Here is a 19462-nt window from a genome sequence, read left to right on the forward strand (position 1 = left end):
GTTTTTTGATGGATGGGACTCGTCTTCTATGGCACCGAGCAGTGGAGGTGGATGCGAAGACTGAAAGCGGCTCTTCTTTCATCGTCGTCAATTGTCCACTAGATCAAGTCCTACTTCGAAAACAAGAAATGCTCCAAGAGCTTTCTTCTTGTACAGGTTATTAGTGCAAGGTATGAGTTAATTTTTTTTCACAGAGCTTTCTCGTTTTCGCTGATGTATCACGGCTGAATCTGACTAGTTTTTTATTGGAGCAATCTACAGCTTTTAAATCTGGAAGCACTAGAAAATAGCGTTAACAGATGGTCGACTTCTCAGGTGTGTCTACTCCTGTTTCTGTTCCAATGGGATTGTTTGTACTTGCTTTCAGATAGCAAGCATGTCGGTGGCAGTACGTATCTCGCAGATGATCCGTAAGCGTTTTGGCAAAAGCTGCTAGCTTGGCTGTTCTTGTATTGTAAGGCCACGTCGTCGAGAGAAATCTTATGACAAGGATTCGTCGGATTGCAACGAAACATGACTGCAACTTGTGAAGCAGAGGATCCTTTTATGTCTGAATATTTTACGTTGCTTATTAGAAGTTCTCGCTTCGACGCTCCTGCCATCTGCGGTTCCAAGTAAGTATACACCTCAATAAAAGCCTGCTTACCCGCTTTGGCGTGCAGGTTCCAGAGTGTTCGTGGTCGCAGTAATATTGATCAATAAGGATCGGGTTCTTTACACGCAGCATGGTAATGTGTTCGAAGACGAAGTCGTGTGCCCATCCTCGTCCACCCTGCCACAGAACAAGCAAACCAACGTTTTGAAAGTCGGTAATACTTCGTTTACCTCCCATGTTTTGATCCTCAGGCCATTCTGTGTATCTCTTAGGAAAGCGTTTCGGACTTTTACATGCGAGACACGGTCGAAACTTTGCCTTTTCTTCCCTAAGCTTCCGATGCTACATCATCAAAGAGAAAAGGTGAGGCAGCGAACTCTAGCTCTTGCCTGAGCACCTGATTCCATGGCCAGGGCCGCAGGAGACATCCTCTATTACGACGTGTGATGTGCCGGGGCCAATGGATATGCAGTCGTCACCTATCAGGATAATAAGATAACAAACCTTTCGAACTTTCAACAACAAGTACCTGTGGAAATGGTGGTTTGGACTATTGACACCGATTCCGAACGTTCGAGGTGTATCCCATCCGTGTTGGGACTGTCTTCTGGCGAAGAAACCGTCAAGTGCCTCAAAACTGCATTCGAGCAAGATGAAAGATCAAGATGCATTTGCTGGCTGTTGGTGATTGTCAGCCCGTCCACTTCAACGTGCTGGCAATGTCTGAAAGTAAGTGCCTACAAGAAAAGAGACTTCCAGTTTCTTTATAGAAAAAAAGCAGTGGCGAATACTTACTGTAGGTGCTCGTCGACATGGCTAAGAAAAAAAGAGGTGAGTAGTCTGTCTTTTTAACGTCTCGATGCAAAAGCTTACTTCGTTAACGTTGCGCTTGCAGGACTGCATCCACCAGTTTTGGCCTTTCCCGTCAATTGTACCCGTTCCAACCAGTCTAAAGTTCGTGACTCTTTTTATGAGAATCCATGTCTGGATGTCGAAGCCTTTCCACAGATTCCGGTTATCAGGTGCTATGACGCTCCCATCTATCTGGTATTATTTTGATATAAAGGTGAGAGGCGTCGTCGCAAGCCATACCTGTAAAGTGAAGTTGTTTTGGCATGGACCTTTTAGCGTGACTGGATACACGAGGTAAACTTTCCCACTTGGCACCAGCATCATAGAGCTTTTGTTTTTCCTTTGCCGGCATGCCCGCTGCCAGGTGCTGATAAAGGACTGCACTAACCACGGCCCTGCTTCGTGAATGAAACAGGATGAGCATCGTGTACGTACCTGGGTGTCGTTTGCGATGCCGTTCCCAATGGCTCCAAAGTCATCCACGCTGAAGACCCCTTCGTATTCTCTGCGTCCAGTCGAAGGTGGCGGCGGTCTGAGAGAAGACGTCGGCGGAGCGGGTGCTATAAAATCAAAAGACGACGGCGCAAGCGACGACAGGTCGGACGCCTGTGGAGCTAGAGACGCCAGTCTGTGATCGTTAGCAGCACCAGGTGCAAGAGGTTCTATCACGAATGCTGGGCCGGGAGTCTGCTGTGGACTGGACTGGGGTGGATTCGGGAAAAAGCTGGGATTCGGCTCAAAAGCAAAAGGTGGACGGCTGCTACTTTCCTGCTGCTGTGGTCCATCTGGTGCTGGCGAACTCGACTGAAAAGGTGGCTGCCAAGACAGAGGCCTTTCACCTGGCGGCAGCAAGTCGGGCGGCGGTGCTTTTGTGATCGACGACGCGTCTCTCATCATGCACGCCGTCGTTACAAGTAGCAGCAGGAACAATGAACTCGTCGTCATTGCTGTTCCAGCAGCAGCAGGACGGCAACAGCATGTCCGACGACGGGAGCAAAGGCATATGACGGTGTGTAGGCGTCCAGCGAAACCAGGGGACCGGGAACAGGAAGAAACGCAAAGAATGCCGGGTGTGCTGCTGTACCGTCCGGAGCTGAGACACGATTCTTCGCGGCATCGTATTAAAATGCTCAAAATGCCGAACGCATTGTGCACCGGTTTAGAGTGTTTAAGACAGGGAAACCGGGACAACACCAAGATTGCCGTCAGTCCTATCGTCCACTGACACCAACGTGCCTGGCGTGGCTATCTCGACGTTAGCTCGCTACATGGGAGAAAATCTGCAAAAGTCAGTTACGCAGCAAACCCGAGCTTTTACTACTATAAGTCAGGTACTTCACCAGTTTTCTTATTGCCTTGGCATGACTATCTTTACGAACTCGGGGTAGCTAACTTTGCCATCTTTGTCTGTGTCAGCTTCTCTCACCATGTCTGCGATCTCTTCGTCCGTGAACGACTCGCCGAGCTGGTGCATAACATGCTTTAACTGCGAGGGAATACGTACGTATAAAAAAGAGAAAAAGACAGCTTTTCTTTTTTCTCGTTACCTCAATCTCTGTGATAAAACCATCTCTGTTTCTGTCCAGGACTGTGAAGGCTTCCTTGAGATCTTCTTCGGCATCTGCGTCCTGTGAAGATCATGGAAAGATCTGGGGGAGCATCACTCAGCTTGTCCCAAGAAGCTCTGCGCGACAAGGATACATACCTTCATCTTTCGGGCCATGAGCACCAGAAACTCTGTCCAGTCGATTGTGCCGTTGCCATCGACATCCACCTCGTTGATCATGTCCAGGAGCTCCGTGTCGCTGGGATTTTGTCCCAAGGAACGCATCACAATGCCCAGTTCCTTGGTGGTGATGGATCCTGGCGACGGTGACGAGTGTGTAAGTTTGTGTTTTCTCTTTCGCTTCATTTTCAGTTGCTTTTTTTTTTTTTTTCAGAAAGACAAGAAGAGTACCATCTCCATCCTTGTCGAAGAGGCTGAAGGCATCCCTGAACTCTCGCAGTTGCTCCTCGGTGAGCCCCTCGATGATCTTGTCTTGGCTGGCAGTGCTCGTCTCGGACGCCTCCATGCTGCTGCGCCAATTGTGGCAGTTACAAAGCGAGCATATTCTGGTTCAACTCCAATGTGTAAGTTTCTGAAATGATCCGGTTTGTGTTACAATGACATGTCATGGTAAGCAAACTTCCTTCTTGCCTCTGCCAGAGTTATCACGTAAAACGATCTAACTTATGCTTTGTAGAAGGTGGAACGAACTCTCGATTTTTACGTGGAAAGTCTTTTAAAATTCGAGTCGGAAGAAGCAGCACGCTCTTCGTTCGCACGCTGACCTTGTCCGACCGATTGGAGTGGAACCAGTCGCTGCGATCTATAAAACCGCGAGGTATTCCCATCCATTTGTCATGGCTCGCAAGTTTCACGCATTGCTCTTGGCAGTACTGCTTCTTCTTGCGCTTGGGAGCAATCGCACGGAGGCCAGTCGCTCGAAATTGGTGGGCAGCAGTGGAGAGCAATCACGCGCAAGCTCGCAAAAGTCCACAGATCCTTCGGGATCCTCCTCGCAGGGAATCGATATAGATGGCAATAGATACAATGTCGTCACTGCCGCGAGAGGATGACGCGCGGTATATATCATTCGAATTGTAAATCCACGACGCGCGGTGCGCCGCCGTACAAGCTTTGTTAGTTCCAACCAAGCACAATTATCAAAGTTGTGCTCAGATAAACATCTGTCATGTTGAAAAAAGTTCTCGCCGTTGCCGGGGATCGAACCCGGGTCGTCCGCGTGACAGGCGGAAATACTCACCACTATACTACAACAACATTAGACAGTCAGTAGACCAAAATATTTATTGTTAAATGTCCGGATTGGCAATGGCGATGCTTTACTCTTTGAAGAAGTGTATGAGCAAGGAGTTCACTTCCTCGGGCGAATCTTCCTCCACGAAATGGCCGCCGGGAACAACAGCGACATCGACAAGGTTGGGAACGTCTCGCTTCATTCCACCGCCGGTCACGTACTCGTCCAGGCCCGGGACCTTGCGCACGTAGTCGTCTTTGCCAGTGATGTAGAGGCAGCGGCTCGTCACTGGCATGTTGATCCAGGGAGCCAAGAGCTCAAACGTCCTGCGCCCAAAATGGATCAAACTCGATCCAGGAAACGCGCGTACAAACCTCATGAGATTGCGATACGTGAAGCACAACGGGCCTTCGAAACCGGACTTCTCGTAGAGCTCCGACTGGACTTTGATAAACTCCTCGGTGAGCCAACTCGGGGTGGTGTCCGAGGTGGTGACCAAATCCATGATCTCCTCGTCAGGCCCGGCGATCTGGAGCTCGGACCGGCAAAAAAGCGTGTAAATGTTCTTGAGCACGGTGGCCGTGTCGAATCGACCAAAGTCTTTCTCGGCTCGCCCAGGCACCTGGAACGAATTATAGATCAGCCGTGAGCAGCAGCATTCACGGACTTACAGCAAAGCGATTCACGTAGAATCCTTCTTCCGTGGGAAATCCAAAAGGTGGAGCTCCTCCGGCTCCCGTGAAGGGAACTCCAAGAGAGGCATAGGCTCTCACTAGATCCGGCCTCATGCGACACATGTTCCAGCCGATGAATGCTCCAATGTCATGACCAACAACGAACACCTACGATCGAGAGGATTACAAACAGTAGGAAGGAAGAGCTCATCAAGGATCACGTACTGGGTCTTCTCCAAGGGCATAGACGAGACCCACAATGTCTCCCAGGAGATCCAGGGGCGAGAGCTTCAAGTTGCCGGATGAATCCTTGGGACACTCGGTGAGCCCAAAGCCTCGCAAGTCTGGAGCAACGGCGTGGAATCCAGCGTCCGCCAGCGCCTTGAGTTGGAACCTCCATGTATACCACGTCTCAGGGAAGCCATGGAGCAGCAGCACAGTCGGCCCTCCTGATCAAACCATTGTCGCAAAATTCATCTTTCTCTCCTTTCTGTTTTACCTGACCCCATCTCCGCGATATGCATCTTAATCCCATTTGTGTCGATAATGCGGTGCGTGGCTCCTTCCGCCATGGCCAGTGAAGAATGCAAGAACTCTTTGCGCTAAGATTCCACAGTGAAACAAGCATAAAAAAACGCCGTCAATGCCAACCTGACGTATGATGATCGACTCCACGAGTCCATGACCTCGAGCGCAAACTCTCATGATCATGAAATGAATCGAATTTATTGGTTTGTTGTTGCCAATGATACACCAGTATCTTAAACCTCTTGAAAAAATTCTTCTTCTCTACGTAGCGGGAAAATCTTTGCTTTCTATATGGCATGATAAGGATTAAACACCAATCCTACTCTCGCCGTTGCCGGGGATCGAACCCGGGTCGTCCGCGTGACAGGCGGAAATACTCACCACTATACTACAACGACACTAGACAGGAGACAACCGGGACGTTTTAGAAATGCTATAAAATCGTCGCGAGTTCCACACTTTGTTCTTGGCAGCGAGTTACCACATCTGATCATGCGTTGCTTCGCAATCACCCAAGGTGTGATTGATGGAAACTCTACTGCAGGAACAAAAAAGAATACGACCGTATAGAATATAAAAGCCAGCCAAAAACAAAACACCGCCTCTCTTCACTTGAAGCACTTAGCCTCGAGCAGCTTCTCGCCCTCAATCACGTCCGGCTCTTCGAAGTAAGCGTTGATGCGCTCCTTGTGGACGTGATCCGTGGGGTCGGCCTTGGTCCACTCGTACAGCTCCAGATCGTAGCACTCGTCCCTGACTTGCTGCGGGATCTCCGGCCCCCGGAACAGCCACACCCCCTTGATCTTGAACGGCGGTTGGTCGCCCAGGATGCAAATCTTGGCGAACGCGTACTTCCGGATGAAATCCATGCGCTGCAGGAATCCCGACACCTTGTTCATCGTCACGAAAGGCACCGTGTTCTCATCGTTGTACTTGTAGTCGCAGAACCACAGGGAGTATCCCTCGGGGTCATACATCTCCCAGAATCCTGCAAAGATTTGGGATCAAAATCAGCATTTTCAAGCGATCAATGGAAACACCACTTGTACCTTTGAGAGCAACTTCTGCGAAGTCCTTGGCCTTGGTGTTGGAGTAGAGCCTCTTCCAGTCGTCCAAAACCATGGGACTCGGTGGCAGCAAGTCGAGAGGATTCTTGGCTTTCGGCTTGGGAGCCTCCTCCTCATCAGCGGCCGGGGCCTCCTCTTTCGGCTTGGGTGGCGCCTCTTCCTTGGGCTTGGGCTTGGGAGCCTCCGCTTTCGCCTTTGATGGCCTTGGAGTCTGCGAGCCTCGCGGTGCCTGTCCCTTGGCAGGGGGAGGGGGGACCTCCACTGAACCACGGACAATCTCTCCGAGGATTTTCTTGAACGCCGGCTGAGCGGAAACGGTCCAGAAATATCTCTCGACGTGAGGGAAAGGGGCCATGAACTCCTCCGAAAAAACTCCCGACCGGAATCCCCAGGTCAAGTTGCAGATCGTGATTACGTCCGCCAGGGTAACGAAGTGACCCACGAGATATGTCCGAGATGCGAGGTAACTGTTGAGGGCACCGAAAGCCCGCTTGATCGCCTCAATGGCATGCTCTTCCACCTTCACAAGAATTACACAAGTCACAAACGCCTGGAGAACAGCTAGAAGGAGCAAAGTACGAACCTCTGGCGCGTAAGGGAGGTATCCAAAGCGTGGATACAACCACCTCCCCAAGCTGGTATCGACTTCGGTAGTCGCGAAGTCAATCCACTGATCAACGAGGGCCTAGAGAGAAAAAAGCAAAAACGTAAACATAGAACCTAGACATGGAAGATAGAAGCACAACAATGCTACTTACAGTCTGATACAGTGTCGACCCGGTCAGTTTTCCCTTGAGATTGGCCACTGAAAATCCAGCAAACAATGTTAGTACCTCTCTTGCCAAAACCAGGATCTTCTCACCGTATCTAGCAATCGCATTGCTCTCACTGATCGGACCATCCGGTGTCTCTAGCACGGGCACCTAAAAGAAAATTCATCACAAATCGCCCAGCGCTCATCCAAAATTCTCACCTTTCCCAACGGATTCAGCTTCAAGAACTCGGGCGTCTTGTTGCTCACTCCCATCTCGAAATCAGGAACCAGATCGACCTTGACTCCCACAATCTCGGCCACGATGAGAACTTTGTGCGCATTTTTGTTGATCCCGGCATTCACATGGAGCACCTGCGCGAGAATTCAGCTGAGCGCCTGCAAATCGACGAGGAAAGAGAAGCAATCACGCACCAGTCCCGCCATCGCGCTCGCGCTCGGCCCTCCTCGTTGTTAACCCTAGCCGCCAATAAATCTTCATCTAGGGCTCGTTTGGACGCATCCCCGCCGTCTGTTCAGATCCGGCGAATATCCGAGAGCATCTATTTGCCGAACTCCCAGATTTTCCATTCAAGAACACTGGCTCGGCCAGATTTGTGGCAGTCTTAGGTAGGGAATCCAGGCGTTAGGTTCTCTTCTTTGAGCATGGCTGCGATCCTAGGGTCTCTTGCTCGATCGATTCTTTCTTCTAGAGCATGAGGAAGGTTTTTCGATCCAACGATGGCGCTGGTGATCGGCGCGGCTGCATGGTGTGCTAAGACGCTGCTCGTCCTCTTCCCGCTCGAAATCCCCATTCTTGGCGGCAACGCGGACGTGAGCGGCGGCAATATGAGCATCTGTGTCCCGGAGAATAGGCGCGAATGGATCCGCCAAGGAGAATCGCTCGTCAGATCCTCGATCGGGCGGGCGCTCTGCCAGGTACAATCCATATTTCGAATCACTGGATGGATATTTCGTGATCGCTGATCGATTTCCATCTCTCCAGGTCTTGGATCTCGTGATCGACATCCCCGTGACCTCGCGCAAGTATGAATTCGCTCGCTCCCTGGCGGACAGGATCCTCGCGGACAACTCCCGCTATGGCGGCCCGGCGCTCAAGGAGATCAACATCCGTGCGCTGGAAGGGGGATTCTCCCGGACTGTCTTCCTGCTCACCAAGTGCCTGGCACGCTTGCATCGCCAACAGCAGGTCGAGGCGTGGGCGTGGCCGTGGAGAATGCTCAAAGATCTCCCATTCTCGCTCATCTTCCACTGCCTTCCACCGCTGCTCACGTCCCTCAAGGACGGATTTGGCACCGCGCTACACAACCCACTCATGCAGATGATCGTTCCCGCGGGACTGTCGAGCGCCTGCGATGGCGGCAGCAGCAGCAGCAGCAGCGAGATCGTGGCGGAGAAGCTGGCCAACGAGCTGCTGTGGATGGCGCAGCGCCTCAAGCAAAACTCGGCGCTGGAGGTTGCCATACTCCACTGGAGCTCCGCCACCCAACTAGCCCAGTGGTCTCTCACTTCCAGCTCTAGAGTCCAAAAGCTCCTCGTCAAGCTCTCAGGTAGCAACCATGATTTCTTTCTTTCTTCCTCCGGCCAACTCTGTTCTTTGTTTCTCTCTTAAAGCGTTTCTTTGCGCTGGGCTCGTTTCACTGGATGTGGAGCTCCAGCCCGAGGTAACTTTGCGATTGTTGCTTCTCTGGCTGCCGCTGCTGTGTAGAACGAGCCATGCAATCGACGAGACGACGCTGAGCTCCTCGGACAAGATCGACACGGAGCAAATCCTGTCCAAAGTCATCCAGCGCCTGCCCGATTCTTACCAGGAGCTTGTTCTCGCGATGTGGCTCACCGAGTACGTTGGTTCCTCGTCCGACTGGCCAAACATCCAAGGCTGCTACCACGGCTGGTGCCAGTCGACCCGCAAGCTCTACTATTGATGGGAATAAGTATTCTTTGATATTGTTCGCGAGAAGAGGTACGTAGGACTTCCTGTAAGTATTTGAAGCGGTTTAATGTCCATTGGTGTGTTTTTGCGTTCTTATAACTCGGTGACGGTCTTGCCATGGACGAATTTCAGTGCCATGACGACGGTTTTGAGCAGTGCCACTGCCGCAGTGGAGAGATTTTCTAAGAATTCTTCAGTTGTGGGCCGCACGCCGTCGACGATGTCAGTGACTGACTTGAGAAGAATCGCTGGAACTGACAGGAGATTTGTCACGTACACGACTGCTGCTCCCTGCGAAGAACGAAACGAGTTAAAAACAAAGGCAAGCTTTTGATTTTGCGTTTTGCCTCCATGTCTTTGATGGAGGCGTCGTTCGATTTGATTAGCTGCTCGTCTTGCTGGGTCATGTCTAAAGAGTTTCCAGTCGAGAGGTTGCCTTCCTGATAAAAGAGAGAGAGCTTATAAGAAACTAAAGCATGCTTGTAGAGACAACCTTGAAACCAAGAGCAGCGATCATGTTTGGGACTGGGGTACACTTTGTGGTGGCAATGCCATACGTATCGAAGATCTGGAAGAACAAGGAAGAAAAGAACAGAGGATCAAATCAAAAGTTATAGGAGGGACGCACCGGGATGGGGATTCTTCGATCGTGATAGGCTACTTGAGTCGCGAGAAAAACGTCTCCAACGCAAGCTCCTTTTGCCTGGAGATTTGTAAAAGGAATTCGATCGATCCACCACCGATGCAAGCTTATCATTCGTCACCTTGAATCCTCCGGCAGTCCCAGCATTGATCACCAGGTCGGGTTGTAGAGCCTGGATCGCCGCGAATGTCGCAAGAGCTAATGGTACAGTTCCTACGTTGTCTACTCCTGCCAAGAACAAAAAATTTGTTTTAAGAAAATCACGAAGCATGGAAACTAGACAACAATTTCTTCAAGCATGAGAAGAACCAAACTATCAAGTTACCAAAGAAAATCACGATGAAAATTTCTTCAAGCATGAGAAGAACCAAACTACAAAGAAAATCACGATGAAAATTTCTTCAAGTATGAGAAGAACCAAAACTATCAAGTTATCAAAAAAATCACGATGGAAACTAAACAAAAATTTCTTCAAGCATGAGAACCAAACTATCAAATACAACCACGAGAAATAAATCTAAACAATCATAGATAGACTTGCTAAGAACACAAAGACAATTTGTCACAAAATGTCTTCCAAGAGAAAGAACCAAACTGTCATAGATTTGCTAACACGAAGAATCTATTGCTAAAACACAAAGAGCAACAAGAACACCAAGCAAGAGAAACAAAGAAAGACTCGCGTACCAAAAATGGGGCATTTCCCAGGCACTACCACATCAATGTCGAATAGTCCCTCCAGGCTCCCAGTGTATCGGATCCACGGCACGCCCTTTGGAAAACTGATCCAAGCAAGAGCACAGAAGTGATCCAAATCCGAGCTAAGGCGAGCAGTGCGAGGGATTTTGGGGGCTTACATTGCCGAATCGGCCTGCGTGAGCTTGAGCACATCCACGATCGGCATCGCCTCGGCGTGCATTGCTTAAGGGAATCGCTGTGATCAGGATGATCCATCGACATAGCAAGGACTTACCGATCACAAGGAGGACTCTCTGGATTGGCTTCGCCGGATTGATCGAGTTCTCCATTTAAAAAAACCCTAAGTGATATTTTGGGGTTTTACACGAAATGGAGGATGGCGATGGCGATGGCGCCAAGTCTCTCGGCGCTCTCGTCGTGGCGCCGGACGCGCCATCGCCAGATTTTCTCCTCTTCGACAGCAGTGGAGAAATCCGGCTCCAGGGCGAGCGCAAGCGGCGTAGGAGGCGGCTAGGTTTCGTGAAATCCATCGCCAGGTTCGTGTCCAGGCAGCTCAGCAACGCGAATCGCTATGTCGATCCGGTCTTGCTTGTTCCGAGCGATCGAGGAGGCTGCCGGCTCCATTACAGCGAGATTTTCCACCGGAAATGCCTCTCTTGCAATGCTGGCCCAGGTTTGGAGTTTAATGGAGCGGCGATCTCAGTTCTTAGCCGGTGTAGCGCGGCTACGTCTTGGAATTCCGGGAATGTGAGACTTAAAAGCCAGGAGCTGGAAAAAGTGAGCAAGCTTGGAGATATTGATCGCAGCAGCAGTGATGGTGTCAGTGTTTCTACGACGATGGTTAATTCTAGCTTGCTGGACGAACTGGTCGACGACGATCAAAGTAGATTTTCCCAGCTTCAAGAGATGTCAGTTTCTTCTTCCCAGGTCCAAAGCATGCCATCTTCGACGCAAGATTTGGGCGTCAAGCTCGCCGAGAACTTAAGCTTGAAGGCTGTGCCGAACGAACCAAAGTCTACAAACTTGAAGCTTGGTGAAGAGCTGGTGGCAGAAGAGAAGCGGAAGAGTGCAAGTTGCGGCAAAAATCACGCGGTTGCTGGTGCTCTTGCTGGAGTTTTTGTGAGCTTGTGCTTGCATCCTCTCGACACCGTCAAGACCGTGATCCAGTCCAAGAACACCGGGAAGCAAGCGATCTTGCCGATTGTTGCGTCCATTGTATCTACGAGGGGTACGTACTTTTGCAATGCTCTTGTTTTTCTTGGAGGTTAGTGATAATTCTGTTGTTTAGTTTTGCAGGTGTCTCTGGTTTGTACAGAGGTTTAGGAAGCAATCTCGCGTCGTCGGCCCCTATATCGGCAATCTACACGTTTACGTATGAAACCATGAAAGCGGCGTTGCTACCACGCCTTCCAGAGGTAACGCACACAATCACTGGAAACCGTAACCATTTATAACTTCGATTGTTTTTCCTATGTAGGAATACCACTCGCTCGCTCATTGCGCTGCCGGGGGCTGTGCCAGCATCGCTACGTCTCTTGTTTACACACCAAGTGAGCGTGTGAAGCAGCAAATGCAAATTGGAGCAGTGTATCGAAATAGCTGGTGGGCTTTCAGTATTCTCTGCTGCTCACGTATTAGAAACCATGGATGGCAGGCTGGCTTTTGTTGGCATTCTACAAAGAGGAGGCCTTCCGGCGCTGTATGCAGGATGGGAAGCCGTCCTCTGCCGCAATGTTCCACAATCGGTTATCAAAGTGAGCTGCATTGCCTTGGGCTTTTGAGTTTTCCTCAACGCTTTGAAACAGTTCTTCACGTACGAAGCTTTGAAGCACCGTGTTCTTCGTGATTCTCCTCCGGACACGCATCTCACCAATTTGCAGACGGTAAGGACAAGATGTTCACATCACTTCGAGCGTGATAACAGATTGTCTGGGTATGGAAAAATCTGTAGCTCGCGTGTGGAGGACTTGCAGGATCGACGGCAGCCTTATTTACCACACCTTTTGACGTGGTGAAGACAAGATTGCAGACACAGGTATCTTTGACTGCACAGTTTCTTTCCTTCACGTTAACTTGGGCGATTTCTTTCTTCCAGACAATCGGATCGCAACATCAATACAGCAGCGTCTTAAATGCCTTGCAGATGATAACCAGAGACGAAGGCATTCGAAGTTTATACAGGTAAAGAGCTCGATCAAAAACTAGTAGCGACTTTGCGCGATTGATCCTTCTTTGCTTCCAGGGGTCTCATCCCGAGACTGGCGATCTACGTCTCGCAGGGAGCGCTGTTCTTCGCGTCCTACGAGTTTTTCAAGAGGGCTCTGGCAATGGAAGCGCGAAGCTATCAAACTCCAAAAAGCGTTTCTTCCGACGGCTCGGAGGCTAGCCGCCGGAGACGAGCTCTTTTGAGCGCCGCGTGATTAATTAGTTAGTTTAACGCTAACGGAAATGATTTATAGTTAACCAGCCTGCCACGTCGTTCCCGCTGGTCCTGGAAATTTGAATCCTCGTTTTTTGTATACGTTGAGCTCAAAGAAGGGGGAAGAGAAGAGGAAAGAGAAGAGGAAAGAGAAGAGGGAAGATTTTTAGGGCGTGTCGCGGCGGTGAGCTCCAGAGGCCCGATGGCGGAGGAGGGAGGAGCGATCGTGACAAAGGCGGCGGCGGCGGCTCTTGCTCCTCCTCCTCCTCCGTGCGCTGAGGGCAAGGAGAATGTGGCTCCGGACGGCGAGCAAGGGATCATTGGAAGCCCTCTTCCCGATGGATTTCCTCGCAGGCCGCTCCAGGATATCACTCAGGTGCTCGAATCGGACAATGTAAGCGTAAGGCTAGAGTGTAGATCTTTAGGTAGGAAGACACTGTTTCGTCGACTGTTTTTGAGTGGATGTAGAGTATTTTCGATGGAACAGTGTGTTTGCCTGTGTAGATGGTCTCTTTCTTTTTTCTTCTTGGTTTCTTCTTTGTAGGTGGCCTCTTTCGTTTTCTTCTTTCTTTTGGTTTTAAAAGTGGGCTGCCTTGACTCTACAGAGAACCGAGAGCATAACGATCACTTGCACTGGACAGTCCAAAACAACTCGGGCCAAGAAATGCATTGCAACAAAAACTACGACGACATGCAAGGTAGTGTTGGCTTTTGCTGTGCAAATCACTGCTGATCGATGTGCTCTCGTCACAGGGCAAAGAAAACAGACGTGGCAAGTCGCGAACGGGCCTCGAGCAAGGTATGATCACGATAGACAGACATGTCTCATTCCACAGCACAGTGCTAAATCGATTTCCCTCTTGCTTTTTTAATCCTTCCAGTGGTACTTGTCACGAGCTCCAAGATGCAGCAGGCCCAAGGCGATTCTCTAACAGTGGTGAGATCTCCACAATGCCTTTGAAGCTTAGCGCTTGGCAATATCTAACTAGTGTTGGATTTCGAAACAGGAAACCTTGGACGACATAAAACAAGCTTACACGCCGTCGCAATCCACAGTTCACTCAGCGCAAACTACAAGTCGCTCCAGACACAGCGATGGCGAAAAACAAGAGGATGCCGCAGCAGAGGGTACGCTCCAACCTGGTGCCGCGGCTCTAGGCGACGAAGGGGAAGATTCCGGTGTGGTTTTGCGGAAAAAGAAGAGGAAATCTCAGGCACAAGCACAGGCAACGGCAGCCGCGAAGCCAAAACACAACAAGAGCAGCATTCTCAAGTTCAGGTGACCAACTTGGTCCCCTTGTCTCAACTTCATCTGATAAAAAAAAAGTGGCTAAAGTGCTTAGGACTAAATCTTAGTTGAGCTTGAAACTATTAATTGTACATCTCTTGAATTAGCATATTTGATTTAGATTTCTAGAGGTCTTGCATACAATATCCACCAACGCTATGGAACATTAGTAGAAAAAATAACTCTTATAGAAATGCGATTGTAATGCCCACTAACAGAAAAACTATTATGCTAATAAGATGAGTATGTAATCCACTATATTAATATTGTGCAGAAGAACACTCTCATGGCTCTAGGATTCCCAAGGAGACACCTTCCGGCTTCTATGATTGTGGGTGGGGCTCTCTCTCTCTCTTCGTCACCTTTTGGAATGGGTGGGGTCCTGGCCAAACATTCCATCTACAAAAGAAAAAGTAGCATATATTGTTAAATTAAAAGAGAAAATGTTCTTTGTCAAGCACAATACTGATGGAATGAATCAAATAATATTTCTGTGCTCATGCTTTGCATTTGTGTTATCTAATGAAGTGAAATATGTTTTTTTGACAATTTATTTTATATTTTTACAGGGCTGCATGTACCGCAAGCACAATAGAAGTGTTGCTAAATTGTCAAAACAATTTTTAAACTCACGATCTATATTAGAAATATACACAACAATCTTTTTCTAATGTAAAAAACAATTAAAAGGATGCCGTGTCTCTTTTGCAGCTTTTTCTTCCTCTCCTTATCTATGTGATCTTTTAAGCCACTAGCCAACAATTGATAGATCTACTGGTGCGTCGCATTTTTCCACCACTTTTTCTTTGTTACAGATCATAAGAGCCTTGATCTTCTTGATAGCAATTGAAGGCATCCACAAACTGATCTCTTCAGGATTATACATCGATACAAGTGATATGGACTTGTTCCAGTAGAAATCTACGTAGCCAGATCAAAAAAGAGAGAAACAAACAAGTAGAAATTGACAAGAAAAGGCGATAAAAAGGTAAAAAAGGCAAACAACTCTTTCTACCTTGTGTGACCAGTCCACAGGTACCTTCCCTTCTTCCAGCACACGACGATCCTCTTGTGGCACAGAAGCTGATCGATGGGAACGTAAACCGGGGAAGTTTCCAAGTTGATCATGTTCAAGTAGTGGTGATACCGGTGGTGGTCGTGGTGGCGATCGGGGATCTCCTCCTCCTCCTCCTCGCCATAGACCATGACGAGCGCGGCGTTGTGGCGGCTCGCATCGTCCAGCTCCAGCCGGATCACTGCCGTCGACCACGGCTCGATTTGGTACCGCATCTCTTGCCTCCAAATGCCCCTTCCTTCCTTGAGCAGCAGCGTTCGATCGGTTTGATTCTCGATCATGGTTAGAACGTAGCCGGAATTGGGACTGGAGGAGCTCCCGCTGCCACTGTTGCTACTGCTGCTTGCCATTTCTCTATGCTCTCCGTGAATTGATATCTATGTATCGCGAGCACGCTAGGTACTATAAGGTAGAGTGTAGTATCTTAAGAACTTATCTACAACTCATGGAAATTCACACACATACACTGAGGAGATTCCTGAATTCTTGGATCATCAAGCTCAAGCTGTGAGTTGCTAGTGAGAAATGTGTGCGTTTTCCAGAATAACTCTGGATCTTCAATGTATGTTCCTCTTTAAATTGTTTCAAGCAAAGCAGAGAGGAAGAGAACCAACAAAAGGGACAAAAATAAGAGGAAAATGGAGAAGCAAGGGAATGTTGTCACAATGAGGTAATGCCCTTGTGTACATATTGTGTGTATTTATATGTGATAATAGTTACCACCACGTAAATCGCTTTTTTACCATGCAGGCGGCAGCCGCATGGTAGAAACAAAAAATAAAACCAGACCTTGTATTTCTAGTGGACAGAGTGAAAACACATCCCCCGGGGTAAAAAATCTCTCTCAATTCCAACAGTTTATATTATTCAAGCCAAGCTATTAATTATTATTAATTATTTTAGATTAGTTTTGATCTGTTGTGCTCTTTCTCTCCACATATGATGGAAGGGAGAGTCTTTATCTTGGCCAGCATGGCATCTAGCTGTTTGTCCCAACCAGTGCCAATTTATGCCAGGCTTGTGGGGAGAAAAATGGGAGAACCAAGTTGGTTCTCCCTTGATGCAGGGAGTCCTTGTAAGCTCAAACCAAATATCTTGACATCTTCTCACAAACAAAGGACACACCATCACAGAAAAGCTAAAGGACCAAATGCATGAATTTCTACAAAGTCCAAACTGTGGGTGTTTGGGTGGTACAAGCGAGCGCCCAGCGTGTATATTATTGTTTCTAGCCGGAATGGCGTGCAACATAAGAGACGAAGGCAACCAATTCAAAGAGTTTGGTGGCCAGGACACAAAAGACTCGCCCCCGTACTTTTTTTCGACGTATATAAATACGTGAGGCTCCCAGTTGATGAGATAGACCCCCTGGATGCTGCCAATCATGATGCACGACGTAAGATTCCCCGTAGTTATCAAATATCAATGGGATTAGCGCCAAAGTATATAAACTTTTTTACGAGTAAGCACGGCACACTCTAATCTCTCATAAATCTCTTTGGAGTTGTTATTCTATTTTATCTGATTAGTTCTGCTATTTTTCTTCCCAGCATTCATTGACTTGTTGCTCCCGGAAGCCAGTGGAGTGAATGAAAACAGTGTGATTCATCGAGCAAAGTTTACACGCAAACAGGACAGTTTGTTGACCTTGAAATTTCAAGGAGGGAAGGGACAAGTTGAATTCATAAATAGATAAGTGATTTTGGATAAACAGAGAAAAAAGGAGGAGAGAAAAGAAAGCACCACTACAAAAAATAATGGGTCCACAGCGGCATATGTTCTGGGTTTTAAAGTTTTACCTTTGAATTTTCAAGTCAAGAGATGGCAGAGCTCAGAGGTTCTTTTTGTTTTGCTTTCGTTGAGCTAAAAAGAATCGTTTGCTGCTGCTGCTGCTGGCGCTTCTCATTCACTCGTTTGGCATTATTAAACTGAATACGAATCTAAGCCCAGCCAGCAGAGAGTTTATAATTCATCTTCATCACAGGGTGTTAGATCCAATTTCAAGGAGATTTTACCATTGTAATCTTGTGGAAATATCAAATTCCTTTTCCACTTTCATAGTGAGTCGCTAGAGAGAGGCGATGGTACGAACTCTACATTTGCAGGACGCAGGATTTGAGGTGGTGGAAGCTTACTTGATGGATCGAAGCTGTTGAAGCATTCCTCACGGCACCTGAGAGAAAAAAGAGAGAAACACGTTTAGTTTCATCATGCGCATACATACATACATTCACGTCTTTGTAGCCGCCCCGAGACTAGCGTTACGTCACATGGAGGTTGCTTTGTCTGGCTGCGACTGGCAAAGATTCAAGCGTTACCTCCGTATTCGCGATCCCCAAGAAGAACTTGCTCATAGTCTTCCCTCGAGGAACGATCCATCGATCCATCGACTTGCTCGACGGAGAGCGAGAGCGCAGCGCACAGAACAGCAAGAACCTGAGGTGAGGCAACGGTAGTAGTAATTGCTCTCTACGAAAAGGAGCAAAAAGCGTAAAAGAGTCGCGTACCTTCGTACTAGCATGGCGAACAAGCCAGTTCCATTGCTACCAGCAGCTGTGATGACGACGCTCCTGGCAGTAGTCGGAATAGCTTGGACGCTTCTCAGCAGCCAACGCTTGCCATCCGCTTACAACTATTTCAAGTCCTTGTCTCCAGCTGTGCCTGCTGCTACCTTTGCAACCTTTCCTGCAGGCCTGTGCAATTGCTCCGTAGACTTTGGCGCCATCGGCACGCTTTCGAAGCCTCACGTCGAGTGCCAGTGCTCTGGAGCCAACTCCACCGCCCGGGACCCCATCGAGACAAAGGTTGTCCATGTTGAAGTGGAGAAGCCGTGTCCAAAACCACCCACCGTTGTCAAGTACGAGCCGTGGTGGGCCGAAGGCAAGACTTGGCACTATCCGGCAAAGTTCCCCAGGTGCTCCATGGATGCCTGCTTCAACTTCTCGCGCTGCTCCAACATGGACAACTTGATGGTGTTCACGTACGAGGACCACAACGCCCCTGTCCGCTACTTCACCAAGCTCAACGAGACCAGGTGGCATACCAAGGATCCCGAGAAGGCCTGCATCTTCATGGTCTTTCTGGACACTTCAAGTCCATGGCAGAAGCAGCCCCGGGACCTCCCACACTGGAATAACGGCCTCAACCATGCGCTCGTGACTTTTGCTGACAAGTGGAGCCAGAGGGCGGTTGCCGAGGAGTCCATTGGCCTGGCGTCGTTGATCGTTTCGGAAGCTCACGAGACCATCTTCCGACCTGGCTTTGACATCAGCATCCCGCTTCCGCCTTTCTACCACTTCCATGAGTTCCAGAACCTGAAGCCGTTTGAGAGGAAGTACTTCCTCACCTTCAAAGGACTAAGGTATATCGGCAGAGGAGAGGGCCTCCTTCGCAGCTTTGACAGCTTCCGAAACCTTCACAACGGTGCTGATATCGTCGTTGTAACTTCGTGCAAACACTTTGTCAACGATCTCAAGCGGAAGGAGAACACTTCCCTGGGAGTCCACTGCGACGAGGATGAGGACCTGTACTCTCAGTACTCTTCCTTCTCGGATCTCATGAATACGACCTTTGGCCTCGTTCCTGCTGGTGTCCAACCAAACTCCTACAGATTTGGAGAGGTCCTCAGTGCCGGTGCAATACCAATCTTGATCGTCGACAACTACGTAAAACCGTTCAGTAATCTGGTCACCTGGTATCAGTGCCTGCTGCAATTCCCTTCCACCGAAATCCACCTCATTGTTGCAGCTCTGAGAGCCATGTCCACGGCTCACGTTGAGAAACGACAGCAAGCGTGCTCGAAGATATATAGTAGGCACTTCCAGAGCGACTTGACCCTTCTAGAGAGTACCGTCGCTGCTTTAGAAGAAAGATTTCTGGGTGCATTTCCAGCTTTCTCGTCCCATTTGTCAGACCTGAACCTGTAAGTTCAAAGAAAATTTTGAAGCAAAAGAAAATAATAATCATGCACTGCTTACACATATGAAGACCGGATGCATAGCCTGGAAGAAAATAGCCATAAGTTTCGCAGACAAAAAACTAAAAATTCAAATAAAGAAGAAGAAGAAAATCACTGCTCACCGTTTGTCTTCGATCATCATACATACTATAGCTAGA

The 19462-nt window shown here is 48.8% G+C and overlaps 10 protein-coding genes, 1 long non-coding RNA gene and 2 other non-coding genes across 15 annotated transcripts; 4 read left to right on the top strand and 9 right to left on the bottom strand.

Moving 5' to 3' along the window:
* Positions 1 to 292: 292 nt before the first annotated feature.
* LOC9644253 (polygalacturonase) lies at positions 293 to 1407 on the bottom strand. Its single transcript, XM_024689495.1, has 5 exons — positions 1125 to 1407; positions 993 to 1074; positions 826 to 937; positions 647 to 772; positions 293 to 517 (listed from the first exon to the last, which is right to left on the bottom strand). Exons 1-5 carry the CDS (start codon positions 1264 to 1266, stop codon positions 293 to 295), a joined length of 687 nt encoding a protein of 228 aa, XP_024545263.1. The 5' UTR covers positions 1267 to 1407.
* Positions 1408 to 2795: 1388 nt separating this feature from the next.
* Positions 2796 to 3594, bottom strand: LOC9644435 (neo-calmodulin). The gene is made up of 4 exons (XM_002984466.2): positions 3405 to 3594; positions 3153 to 3310; positions 2995 to 3075; positions 2796 to 2933 (listed from the first exon to the last, which is right to left on the bottom strand). Exons 1-4 carry the CDS (start codon positions 3517 to 3519, stop codon positions 2796 to 2798), a joined length of 492 nt encoding a protein of 163 aa, XP_002984512.1. The 5' UTR covers positions 3520 to 3594.
* A 605-nt stretch (positions 3595 to 4199) lies between these two features.
* Positions 4200 to 4271, bottom strand: TRNAD-GUC. Its single transcript has one exon. It is a non-coding gene; the product is annotated as a tRNA-Asp (tRNA).
* A 1-nt stretch (position 4272) lies between these two features.
* On the bottom strand, positions 4273 to 5577 carry LOC9644436 (epoxide hydrolase A). The gene is made up of 5 exons (XM_002984467.2): positions 5422 to 5577; positions 5148 to 5371; positions 4920 to 5090; positions 4623 to 4870; positions 4273 to 4574 (listed from the first exon to the last, which is right to left on the bottom strand). Exons 1-5 carry the CDS (start codon positions 5492 to 5494, stop codon positions 4334 to 4336), a joined length of 957 nt encoding a protein of 318 aa, XP_002984513.1. The 5' UTR covers positions 5495 to 5577; the 3' UTR covers positions 4273 to 4333.
* Positions 5578 to 5776: 199 nt separating this feature from the next.
* On the bottom strand, positions 5777 to 5848 carry TRNAD-GUC. Its single transcript has one exon. It is a non-coding gene; the product is annotated as a tRNA-Asp (tRNA).
* A 39-nt stretch (positions 5849 to 5887) lies between these two features.
* LOC9644437 (elongation factor 1-gamma 2) lies at positions 5888 to 7765 on the bottom strand. Its single transcript, XM_002984468.2, has 7 exons — positions 7704 to 7765; positions 7491 to 7643; positions 7380 to 7440; positions 7276 to 7322; positions 7101 to 7202; positions 6500 to 7037; positions 5888 to 6438 (listed from the first exon to the last, which is right to left on the bottom strand). Exons 1-7 carry the CDS (start codon positions 7713 to 7715, stop codon positions 6059 to 6061), a joined length of 1293 nt encoding a protein of 430 aa, XP_002984514.1. The 5' UTR covers positions 7716 to 7765; the 3' UTR covers positions 5888 to 6058.
* An 87-nt stretch (positions 7766 to 7852) lies between these two features.
* LOC9644438 lies at positions 7853 to 9321 on the top strand. Its single transcript, XM_002984359.2, has 3 exons — positions 7853 to 8207; positions 8275 to 8839; positions 8904 to 9321. The coding sequence occupies exons 1-3, from the start codon at positions 8010 to 8012 to the stop codon at positions 9212 to 9214; spliced, it is 1074 nt and encodes a 357-aa protein (XP_002984405.1). The 5' UTR covers positions 7853 to 8009; the 3' UTR covers positions 9215 to 9321.
* LOC9644254 (5'-methylthioadenosine/S-adenosylhomocysteine nucleosidase 2) lies at positions 9211 to 10900 on the bottom strand. Of its 2 annotated transcripts, none has more exons than XM_002984469.2 (8): positions 10839 to 10900; positions 10723 to 10786; positions 10553 to 10647; positions 9987 to 10093; positions 9851 to 9925; positions 9716 to 9790; positions 9570 to 9662; positions 9211 to 9513 (listed from the first exon to the last, which is right to left on the bottom strand). In XM_002984469.2, exons 1-8 carry the CDS (start codon positions 10891 to 10893, stop codon positions 9316 to 9318), a joined length of 762 nt encoding a protein of 253 aa, XP_002984515.1. In that variant the 5' UTR covers positions 10894 to 10900; the 3' UTR covers positions 9211 to 9315. The 2 variants fall into 2 exon arrangements, with proteins under 2 accessions (XP_002984515.1, XP_024545373.1); XM_024689605.1 differs by having other exon boundaries at positions 9324 to 9513; positions 9563 to 9662.
* Positions 10901 to 10907: 7 nt separating this feature from the next.
* On the top strand, positions 10908 to 13083 carry LOC9644439 (adenine nucleotide transporter BT1, chloroplastic/mitochondrial). The gene is made up of 8 exons (XM_024689603.1): positions 10908 to 11792; positions 11861 to 11979; positions 12042 to 12166; positions 12219 to 12318; positions 12370 to 12447; positions 12516 to 12599; positions 12660 to 12745; positions 12807 to 13083. The coding sequence occupies exons 1-8, from the start codon at positions 10934 to 10936 to the stop codon at positions 12982 to 12984; spliced, it is 1629 nt and encodes a 542-aa protein (XP_024545371.1). The 5' UTR covers positions 10908 to 10933; the 3' UTR covers positions 12985 to 13083.
* Positions 13084 to 13132: 49 nt separating this feature from the next.
* LOC112351536 lies at positions 13133 to 14401 on the top strand. Of its 2 annotated transcripts, none has more exons than XM_024689607.1 (5): positions 13133 to 13377; positions 13589 to 13681; positions 13737 to 13782; positions 13865 to 13920; positions 13991 to 14401. In XM_024689607.1, exons 1-5 carry the CDS (start codon positions 13186 to 13188, stop codon positions 14264 to 14266), a joined length of 663 nt encoding a protein of 220 aa, XP_024545375.1. In that variant the 5' UTR covers positions 13133 to 13185; the 3' UTR covers positions 14267 to 14401. The 2 variants fall into 2 exon arrangements, with proteins under 2 accessions (XP_024545375.1, XP_024545374.1); XM_024689606.1 differs by having other exon boundaries at positions 13865 to 13917.
* A 490-nt stretch (positions 14402 to 14891) lies between these two features.
* On the bottom strand, positions 14892 to 16085 carry LOC9644255. The gene is made up of 2 exons (XM_024689404.1): positions 15287 to 16085; positions 14892 to 15192 (listed from the first exon to the last, which is right to left on the bottom strand). The coding sequence occupies exons 1-2, from the start codon at positions 15694 to 15696 to the stop codon at positions 15150 to 15152; spliced, it is 453 nt and encodes a 150-aa protein (XP_024545172.1). The 5' UTR covers positions 15697 to 16085; the 3' UTR covers positions 14892 to 15149.
* A 1249-nt stretch (positions 16086 to 17334) lies between these two features.
* Positions 17335 to 17847, bottom strand: LOC112351465. The gene is made up of 2 exons (XR_002994146.1): positions 17665 to 17847; positions 17335 to 17519 (listed from the first exon to the last, which is right to left on the bottom strand). It is a non-coding gene; the product is annotated as an uncharacterized LOC112351465 (long non-coding RNA).
* An 18-nt stretch (positions 17848 to 17865) lies between these two features.
* On the top strand, positions 17866 to 19272 carry LOC9644440 (exostosin-1 homolog). Its single transcript, XM_002984361.2, has one exon. The coding sequence runs from the start codon at positions 17866 to 17868 to the stop codon at positions 19270 to 19272; it is 1407 nt and encodes a 468-aa protein (XP_002984407.2).
* The last annotated feature ends 190 nt before the right edge of the window (positions 19273 to 19462 follow it).

The sequence above is a fragment of the Selaginella moellendorffii genome, unplaced genomic scaffold, assembly GCF_000143415.4.
Source record: "Selaginella moellendorffii unplaced genomic scaffold, v1.0 SELMOscaffold_62, whole genome shotgun sequence".
NCBI classification, from domain to species: Eukaryota; Viridiplantae; Streptophyta; class Lycopodiopsida; order Selaginellales; family Selaginellaceae; genus Selaginella; species Selaginella moellendorffii.